Source organism: Plectrocnemia conspersa, unplaced genomic scaffold (genome assembly GCF_051122295.1).
Source record: "Plectrocnemia conspersa isolate PC_06_02 unplaced genomic scaffold, ASM5112229v1 ptg000008l, whole genome shotgun sequence".
Taxonomy (NCBI): domain Eukaryota; kingdom Metazoa; phylum Arthropoda; class Insecta; order Trichoptera; family Polycentropodidae; genus Plectrocnemia; species Plectrocnemia conspersa.
In genome coordinates, this window is record NW_028277172.1 from 26,062,644 (window position 1) to 26,073,703 (window position 11,060).

At 30.5% G+C, this 11,060-nt stretch overlaps 1 protein-coding gene across 7 annotated transcripts; it reads right to left on the reverse strand.

The window, feature by feature from the left end:
- Positions 1–381: 381 nt before the first annotated feature.
- LOC148233563 (sensory neuron membrane protein 2-like) lies at positions 382–10,196 on the reverse strand. 7 transcript variants are annotated; one of them, XM_088190367.1, is made up of 11 exons: positions 9,919–10,129; positions 8,868–9,831; positions 4,117–4,274; positions 3,906–4,050; positions 3,678–3,842; positions 3,507–3,604; positions 3,232–3,446; positions 2,424–2,549; positions 2,179–2,362; positions 827–952; positions 382–757 (listed from the first exon to the last, which is right to left on the reverse strand). In XM_088190367.1, the coding sequence occupies exons 6-11, from the start codon at positions 3,600–3,602 to the stop codon at positions 446–448; spliced, it is 1,059 nt and encodes a 352-aa protein (XP_088046493.1). In that variant the 5' UTR covers positions 3,603–3,604; positions 3,678–3,842; positions 3,906–4,050; positions 4,117–4,274; positions 8,868–9,831; positions 9,919–10,129; the 3' UTR covers positions 382–445. The 7 variants fall into 7 exon arrangements, with proteins under 7 accessions (XP_088046493.1, XP_088046491.1, XP_088046490.1 ...); XM_088190365.1 differs by lacking the exon at positions 8,868–9,831 and having other exon boundaries at positions 3,674–3,842; positions 10,119–10,196; XM_088190364.1 differs by lacking the exon at positions 8,868–9,831 and having other exon boundaries at positions 3,674–3,842; positions 10,073–10,196.
- Positions 10,197–11,060: the final 864 nt, after the last annotated feature.

An 11,060-nucleotide genomic window follows, 5' to 3' on the forward strand; every position in this document is an offset into this window, starting at 1 on the left:
AATACCTAATCAATTTGAATTAAATATCACGATATTCATCCATGAGATTAGGAAAATCTATGTAAACCTTATCTGTAATGATCGATCGGAATTATAATTACATAATAATCACAATTCCAAAATCTTAGATACGATATAAATTAAAAAGCACAAAGGACTAATAGTCGTTAATCAGCGACTTATACAACTTGACTATAGTGCTGGTTTATGTTTTTTGTGTTTATTTAAAAAAAACGTCTGCGTTGATGATTTACTAAAAAGACATACATTGGTAAATAAATTAAATTGTAATTTTAATATTGTCTGTCGTTGAACGACGACGATATACTACACGCATGCAATAAAGAAGTGGTATCATTTTAGAATAATATAATTAAATACTTTTATTTATTATTTGAAGATTGTGTATTTTTTAACAAGAAAGATATATTAAGATATAACATTTTTATTTATGAGAAATCGATTCATTTGAACAAAAAGCATTATTTTGAAAACACTGCACGTTTCTGTCCTTCTGGGCAGCGCATGGGCGAACGACGTCATTATTGGCCACTGCCGCGCCATAGGAAGAAACATTCTCTACCTTATTGGGTGACCAGGACCACTTTTCGACAATGCCTCTTCTTCTGAAATGACAAGCAGCCATCATTAAGATGAGGCCTAATGCCACTATGATCCATTGAACCACTTTGATGAACTTGATCTTGTTATGCACGCCCACCAACAAGGTCTTGATCTTCATGTTGATCTCAGCGCCCTGAGTTCAATAAAATTATTAATATAAATTTAAAATACAATTGAATACCTAAAATAATGTTTCTCTTACTTCTTCAACCCAAATTATTGGGAATAATCCAGGTTCAACTGATTCCAATATGGTGATCTTTTCTATCTTTTGTAATTCCATGTTGAATTGTAACCTTTTTGCGCCTCTCAATGCAACGCCAGTTTTCTATTAAAATAAAAAAGTACTTAAGTGGAAAATATTAATTTCTTTAAAAACTAAGTTTTAATTTCTAAGAGTTAAAATGAGCCAAACTCTTTTGAATGCCATTATAATATAAAAATATTGTTTACTATTTTATGTCTTCTTGAAATGCTGCGAACGTTAAGAATGATATAAACTATTTTTAATTAAATTTAATGAAACAGTCGAAATAGTTCATCGCTTGGTAATAACAAAATACCGTATTTATTATGTTATGAAACGCGAGGTGGTGCAAGCGTGAAGACGTTTTGTCGATTGCTCCCAATTTTCTTAGGAACTCTTGATTATTGGTAAGCAAACTATATTTTATCATTGCATATCAGTATGAAACCAATTACTTTTTAGCAATACAATTTTTTTAATTTCACCTTTGTCTAGAATTAAGTTATTGATTTATAATTAATGATAAACGTATTTTTGTTACAAAAATACATTTAACATGTAAAATTACTGATTGATTTTTCTAATACTATTTGGTATAAAAATCTATTGCCAGATTTCTAATTATATCGACCACATGTGTCACACCAAAAAATATAATGGGCAATACTTTTGACAATTCATTCAAATCTTAAGTTCAGTTTCTTACAACTACCTGCTATAACATATACTGTAAAAATATTATAATTAATTTTTAACTTCGCCAAAATACTTTCTTGCTCAATATCCACAAAAGTTTTGTGCTTCATCTTTTCCGGTTTCAATTCATCGACATAATACAGGTAACTGGGATCACCTCAGTAAAAAAAACTGTAAATGACAGCGGCCATAAATTATTAGCACGGCGAGATAAGGGGTGACTCATTGATGGAAATATTGATGAGTCGTTCAATATTTTAATGTTTCGTTTATTAAACCCCTCTTTTTCTTTAACCTCTCTGCGCCATAAAACAGCGCAAAAATATTTGAAAACACTCATTTTTAACTTACTGGACCAATATCTGGTTTCAATCCATCAACATAATACAAGAAACAACGATCACTTAAATATTAATAAGGAAAAACAGCAATTACAGTACTATTTGCCTACAACCGCATGCGTCACGCCAATAAAAATTGAGCACAATGAGATAAGGGGTGACTTATAATTCATTACTTTGTCATTACCTCTTTTTTCAGCTGTAACATAGCGCCCAAAATATTTGAAAACATTTTTTTCTATTAATTTTTAACTTTTTTATAATACTTACTGGCTCAATATCCACAAAGGTTTCGTGCTTCACCTTATCCGGTTTCAATCCATCAACATATTCCAGAAAACTAGGATCACCTAAATAGAAATGAGGAAAACTAGCAATGACAGGAGTATCTTGACATGGTTCTAAGTTTTGCACACCATCCAAGTCGCAACCTTTCACTGTAGAGCTCCAATTTCTAAAACATGAATAATTGTAAAATAATTAACATCTGAACTAGTTTTTTGAAGAGTACTTACTCGGGGCAAAAGCACACATTTTCGGGATTGGTCTTCTTGGAACCTAGTACCATCTTTGTTGTCTCGTATCTATAAGCCTGGAGGCTGAACGTCATCTTTTTAGAAACATATTCAGCATACATGACTCTAAAATAAATCGAGTAGTTGTTAAATAATTTCAGTCTACATATATACAATTTTAAGTACTTTGACTGATCTGAAATAAATTTTGCATAGTTACTCTATAGAACTATACTGGAAAAAAAACACATTCCGACCTTCTTTATAGTTCAAAATGTGTAGCAAATTTTTGGATTTAGGAGCCAGGTCTATTGTGTTTTAACAACCTCTAAGTCTTATTTGAAGTTCTGGCGCTGACTATTCAAAAACACCTTATATACGTTTAGTATTCTAAGGATTTGCTCACATATTTATTTTTAATATGAAGTCTCTCTCTGCAGTAATAAAGTTTTAAATATATACAGATTGTTCAATGAGTCTAGAGAGAGAAGATTACTAAACAATTTTTCTTTTTCTTAATCATATATAAGACAACTCTGTCATTAAAAAATCACTTCTGATTGGAACTTTCACTGAAACGACTTTGATTCCAATTTATATATGAGAGTACGAGAGCACGAACTCGCAACCAGTGGAGCTTACGCCGAATCGACACAAATTACAACAATCCAGTCATGCCATAACCTTGAATTTCAAAGAGGTAAATTCAGTCTTAAAGATCTCCTAATTTTATTCATATTTAACTAAGTAAAAATACAAAAAGCGCTGGTTTATCCAAATCTAAAGAAAGCATTATAAATTTACATACCGGCATATATCTGGTTGATAAATGAAGATTTTCTTCGGATAGTTGGATTCGTCTATGGGTGCAAAAATTGTAGAATCAGTTCCTTTCAACGTCCTACAATCGTCTTCCCATTCATCCAAACTACTCATATTCATATAAGAAACTATATTTCCCAACAATTCTGGAGATTCAATGCCTCTATTGATTATATAAGGACCGTCAAAAGTGTTGTTTAACTATAAAAAAAATTTAATTTAATAACATATACTTAAAAACAAACTCAGATTCATACATACGTGATGGAAGAGAGAGAAATAGAATCCTTTATTTTCTTCATCTTCACTCTCTCTGATTGACGGCGGAAGTTGTTTTTTCATAGCGTTACAAGCCATTCCTGCATCATAAAATAATACTAAAAAATATCTTGTAAAGCAATCTAAGGATCAGATTTGACAGAACTTACCTACCATCATTGAGGTACTACTGCAGTTTATGAAGATGCCGTCAAAGAGTAAATCTCTCACTTTGACCGTCATAAATGGATTCTTTGGCTGGTTAAATAAATCTGGTAAGATTTGATTCAACATTGACATCATCGTCGGTATCATTCTATGTGCTTTTATGCTTATAGCCTGTTTAAAATTTATTTGATGAGTCACATACATTTTAACTGCTTATATTAACAAAAAGTTTACCAATAATCCAACGTTCAAAACGTTAACTATATCAGATTGAGTTAAAGGCGCTGAAGCTTCTTCATTAAAGATGAAAATCTTCTTTAAGTCGAACATCACCGTATCTTCACCTGTGAATCTTATATTGCTCTTCTCTCTATGTTGACTATAAATTAAACAAATGTGTAATTTTACAAAGTAACTTTTGTACTAAATACTAAGTAATCAATACTTATAAACGTAAGGTCCAACTTCTTCCAATACAGCTTTACTTCCATTCCCAACTTCTTCTGGATTGGTGACGTTGAAGACGTATATTTTGAATGAGAGAGGCACTGGCAAGTCTTTCCACATATCATAACCTTCATTGCCTTCTTGAAGTGACACTTTCTAAAATTAAGATAAATAATATTAATTTTGACAATAACACAACCACAATTATGCACTTTTTTCACAAAGATAAAACAATTTATTTGTAAAAATTTAATATAAATCACATTTCAGTGTCGGGCGTCAATGTCGAATGCGGATGAATCACAGTGGCAAGTCGTCGTGCTAGTGCAGAATATTTAATCACCGCTTTCATTAAAAAGCTAATTCAATTCGAGTCGTTGCGATTTTTTTTATATGTTTGACGAATGGTGAACGGTTTTATCTCTACCAATTAGAGCGTATACTAAATTTTCGACCTTTGAGTATCCTTCTGTATATCTGGCGCGTGTTTAATTCTATCGAATGTTGAACAATAAATAAGAATCTGGTGGATTTACGGTCCTTACACATAAATGAATGAGAACAATTGTCTTTGTTTTTAGCGCGACAATGGCATAGAAAACTTAACTATGCGTTTGACACTTATATTGTTCAGGCGTGACAGCATGGAAATCTATACCACTGTACAAAATCTGGTGCTGCATGCATTTATTTTTTTAATATCAAAGTTTTTATAACAATAATTTATAATGCAGCCGTACAATTCGTGAATCTGTTCTCGCCGCAGTAGTGGGTCGTATTAAAGATCGAGTTGAACTCTTGTAGATTTGACATAGCTTCTCTTGTATACGTGATATATTGTAAGCATCGGAAAACAACCACAACGATTTCATTTAAATGCGGTCAGTCGTGCTCTATTCAAAGAGAACAGAGACAATACGGCTTAATTGGGATTTTAGGGGTTTGATCACGTCGGTCTTCACCACTTTCGATTTTTGGAGGCCAAAAGGGTATGACCTTTACAATAATATTTAATTTTTAAGAGCCTCAAAGATATTATTTGTTGAACAATCAACAGAAAGCTAATATAATTTATAAAAGTATAATATAATATATTTATTTAATTAATTTTTTTTTTTAATTTTAGTTTTAACTTGACAGGCGTAAACCCAATGCGTTACAATGGGTTAAATCTGTAACAACTGGATAATTTAATCGAACATAGTGATTATCTACATGTATGTATCAACAACCAGACTTTAAGTCTGAGAATCAGTGACATCTATATTTATAAATTATTATGTGTATTATAATACATAATCAATAGCGTCAGCTTATTTAAATAAAGTGTTTTTTTTATATAAATTTGAGTGCCGCTGCCGGGGCTCGAACCAGCTGCCTCAGAATTACTAATCTGAAACGTTACGGACTGCGCCTTACCGTCCATATAATATAAATACTTCATTCAATCAGTTTGAGAATCTAAGGAACACGCTAGCTCTAACGCAATATGTTTCAATAGTACAATAAACGCGATGATTCTGATTATTAACAAATTTCCTTGATAATATAAAAACAATTAAAATTGTTTTACTGTGTTATATACAATACATACAAACAGATGATATGATGTCAGATATAAGCAAAGACAAAAACCGGTAATAGCACCAGCGTGCCTCAGGCTCCCATAATTTACATGGAAAACGTTTCATTAAAAATGAAGAATGAAAATTAAGATTTTTCCAAGAAAACAATGCGTCATTGTCGACTTTGACCCTGTTGGGATGTTGTTAACTGTCTTATTAATCTTTAATTGTAGGCATCCGACTGGATATCACATGTTATGGTAAAAATATATGCATTTATCAACGGCAAATGACAAGACGCTACTTAATATTGAATAAATATTATTCTGTATTATAATATATTGAACGTCTGTGGATTGCTTAATTTGTTTCAAAATTATAAATCTGATTTATGGCTATCTATTGTATATATAAATATATAAAATAATTGTTCAAATCTGATGCTTAAATCATGTCAAAAAAAAAATCTGAATAGTAGTTAGATTTGTTTAAATATTTATAAAAGCAATTTTGATGACACTAAATTAAAAATAATTTAAAAAAGACTATATACTTCAATATATTTGAGTAGTAATTAGTAATAGTAAGAGTAGGGTTAATTTTTAAAGAATTAGAATAATCATTACTGTTCCTAAAACGACTAGTATTAAAAACAATAGCAATACTAAATAAAGAAGCCATCTCTACAAGTATTGCTTATTCCATTAAAAAAAAAAAAAATTTATCAATTTTTTTTTTTTAAATAATCCAAATGTATCACCAAAGTTGGCAGCTCTATTATGCTACAGACAAATTTGTATCTACTAAAACTGTGATTATATAGCAGTTAAATACATATTTGCTTAAAGCACATTTGAATACAATAACGTATTTATTCCTAGCGATTAGTCTAGCGATGTATTAATAAACATTGTTTTAACCATGACAGTAATTGACTTAACCTTTAGAAGTCCAAAGGCATTTATGTCATGCAAATAACAGTTTTACCATTACAGTATATTTAATGCCCAATATATTTTCTATTTTTTGACGCTATTTTAAATGACTTGATGATAAAATTCCCATTATCTTATTTCATTAGTTAATCAGGGATGCTTCTACTAATATATTACGGTAAAAAGATTTTGTAATTCCTAACCATTTTACTTGGAATTGTAAAATTAATAAAATTCGTTGTAAAATCTGTTAATCCATTGATATTGGCGGCCAGTGACACTCCCTTGAATTTGGCCAGAAATGTTATTTAGTTGCGAAACACCCATTTTCCGTTCAAACCCAAACCTAACCTAATGAAAGTTCTAAAACTAACTATAGTTTTAAAACTTTCATTTGTCCAAAATATTTCTCCTAGGGGAAAATAATCAAAAGAAGAAATACAGACAGGTGTCGCGTATCGCATTGTGCTCCAAAATCCGCATTTCTATATTACACTATGATTTAAAAATCTAAGCTATCTTTACAGATATTACTACGGACTTTTAATATGAGAGTATTGGTCAAAGTATATTAAAATCGAGCGCAAAAACAATTATCACTTCTCAGAAGTCAAAAATTCACGTCAAAAGCAATAAAATCGTGTCGGCGCCGCTCGGTAACGAGCTTTCCCACTGCAACGGCTTCGGCACGATTATATGTGCTTCATTCGATTCTCACTTATTATAAGTCTTAATATTTTTATAAAAGTCTAAATATGAACGCCAGATAAGCGAGCGTTTCCACTGCGACGGCATGATTTTATTGCATTTGACGCGAATTTTTGACTTCTAAGAAGGGATAATTGATTTTTGCGCTCTTCTATTGATCAAAATTCGGTTTAAATATACCTTATTTGATTCTCACTTATTTTAAGTGGTAATATTGTTATAAAAAGTCTTAATATGAACGCTAGATAAGCTAGCGTTTCCACTGCGACGGCATGATTTTATTGCTTTTGACGCAAATTTTTTACTTCTAGGAAGGAATAATTGATTTTTGCGCTCTTCTATTGATCAAAAATGTGCTTAATTCGATTCTAATTTATTGTAAGTCGTAATATTGTAATAAAAAGTCTAGATGTATGTTATAAAAAAGCTAGATAACCTTGAATTTCCACTGCAACGACATGATTTAATTGATTTTAACATAGATTCTGAACAGGGACGCCCCTTGAATTTATCTTGAAAAATCATTTAATTAGATACTATGAATATGAATGAAATCGAAATATTAAAAACTCGACCATTGACTAAGCAAATTTTGCCCCCCCCCCCCTATCTTGAAAAAATTTTAAATGACGTCCCTGTATTTGACACTTTTTACACGCGTGATTATTGACATCTGTCTGATTTATAGTGTTGCTAACATAGGAAACTCAAATTGGATTACTCTGTATAATGGTAGATTTACATTACCAAAAATTATATTTAATTAGTACAATTAGGTCAAATACAAGCAATAAAAAAATACGCAAAGGAGAAGTTGAAACATATAAATGAACTAACAATAATACTGATGATGTGGACTAGACTTGACTTGACTTATCAAATAGGTACTACTCCCATATTGTAAATTATTATATTATGTAAAAATACTGTTGAAATAAAAACAAAGGGGATGTTTAAAAACGTAATTTAAAATCATATCTTTATATGGAATATTGTTTCGAAAATATCATACCATGGACATATAAACAAACATCAAGTATATAAATATTGTATGTAAGTAACTGTAATGTTAATGTACATACATAAATACCTTTAGTGTTTCATTTATCAAAGTTATAAAAAAGCAATAAAATCCGTGCATTAAAAATATTTTTAGAACCATTGGTGTTGTGATAATTACAATCGTCAACAATTAACTAAATACTATTTACAAGGATAGAGCGAAACATTCGTTCTTTTATCATTACATGATTGTGTATTTTTTTCAGGTAATTGTCCCAACATCTGGAACAGGTACAAGGTTTACTCTAAATAAATGATATATAAATAATAAGAAAGAAGCCTAATTTTTGTGAATAAATAAATTGAACCACAGTGAAGACAATAAACAAAAGTTTTTGCCCGGTAAAGGTTAAGAGATGCTTCTCTCACAATATTTTTTAATATAATCAGATAAAAATAACTCCTAAATAAGTGTGAAAAAATACAATATGCCTAAAATAAAACTATAAAAAACACTAAAATTAATAAAACATATTTACCTTTGCTATTTGGTTTTTTATGATTTTCGGAAAACCATAGACTGTCATTATGACTCCGAAAATCGCAGTTAAAATTCCAATAGTTCCAAAGGTGCACGCGCGGTTTTTCAAATATTTTTTTGGGGAAAATCGCATTTTAATTTATTATTATTACAACAGAAAAAAAGACTGGCAATTAATATCAATAGAAACAATACTGAATCATTTCCCTTTTAATTTATATTTTTCATATAATTCAACCCTAAATATTTTATGCCCACAATGTCCAGTGACTAACACAACACTACCATTTGTGTGGCGCTACATGCGCGGAATATTCGCGACCGATTGTATCTCCTATCGTTTTATTGTCATAATTACATCAGATATGAAAACCTAGCACGAACGTATTGAATAATGATATACGACAAAGAATACCACAGTCATTACCCCATATTTAGGACGCATCAATGAAAAACCAAAACAAATTTGTACAAATAACACAATAAGCTCATTACCTCTCACCCATGTATGCGTATCGCATTAAATTAATGATATTACAACTTACAGCGTATTAAAAAGGTCAGATTTTAAAAAATGTTTGATTTCATACATATTTTAACTACGAAAAGCATGTAACAGATACTGTTATATTCTTAAAAAAATTATTTCCATAAATTTCACACCACTTTTATATTTAGATTGACGTGCTTTTATGACTTCGTATAACTAAGACTAAGACCAAAAAGGCTAAAGTATAATCCATTTATTATTTATATTTTTAAATATTTGAAACGATGTATAACATTCGTTGGAAAGCATTGCTAAAACCAAATGCGAGATGAAAACACCCAGAATTAGAAATCGCCAGATCAATATAATATTAATTATATACAAATAGGATTTACGGGACACTCCATAAAACGACGCAGCTTACATTACAAATTAAGTATTATGGTCGAGATTTTCTATGCTGTTGTCTCACCTGAAACGAGTACAACTGTCCGTATACATATAAAGACTACAAAGCCCACTGGATTATAAACTTTTACCACCCTATAGAAATACATACATATGTATACCTGCTGGAACCAGGAATTAGCAATACATTATATGTATGCTTCGCAACTATCAATTCGAGTTTTAATGCTACTTTAGAGCAAAATATAATTTCACTAACGCCTATCACTTAAATTATATTTTCATTAATAGAAATATATGTCTACCGGTGAAAATTATTTCACTAAAACGCCAGTGAAAATGTAATGGTACTTGTTTAGAATGTCGGCACCACGCTCAGAAACCAATGGTTATGAACTCTCCGCTGCGTCACATTCCTGATTTGATCCTAACGGCTACGAAAGCGGCCAACGTTTTGCTATATAAATAAGTATTAAAATGTATGAACGAGCGACAGTAACCGAGCGTTAGTCAGTATAGTGAACACCCCATGAATTATTATACAACAAATCATATCAGCCAAGCTTAAACATTTATTATGCAAATATTCATAGTCTTGCGTTTAGGGATTTACAAGTAAATATAAACTAAAACCACTCAGGTTAATCAAAATCCTGCTATAAAAATTTTTAAATTTTCCTTTCGATGCTCACACGAAAGATATTTTTTTTCTATAACTATTCTAGAAAAACATGAATTAATAATGGTAACCAAAAAAAAATGCTAGAGAGAAAATCGATTATAAATATTAAATTTAAATTCAGAAACTTGATACATAATTATGAAATTAGATCTTCACGCCTGCACCACTTCATATTTCAATACGGGATATGTATATATGGAAATTAAACACAAACATTATGCATTAAAAAAATGGTAAAGGACGAAACGATTGTTTTGTTTGTTTGATGTAGAATCACCTTTTTACGTATACTTAGTGATTACAAAATTCAGGCAGAAACGGGCCGTTTCATTCTCAACGTTCGCAGCATTTCACAATATATAGTAAATACCGTTACTTTAATTTTACAACACAATATTTTACCGGATCAGCGTTTCAGATAGTTCTAGCTTATTTTCATAATTTGTGGAAAATTAATATGTACAAGATAAATTATATCTTATACACAATAGCAATTATTTTTATTATCGTTTTGCAACAAATGATGATAAATAATTATGTCACGCATTTAATTTATGCAATCAGTGTCTCTTTAGTCTGACTTTTAATTACTAGCGCAAATTATTTGTTAC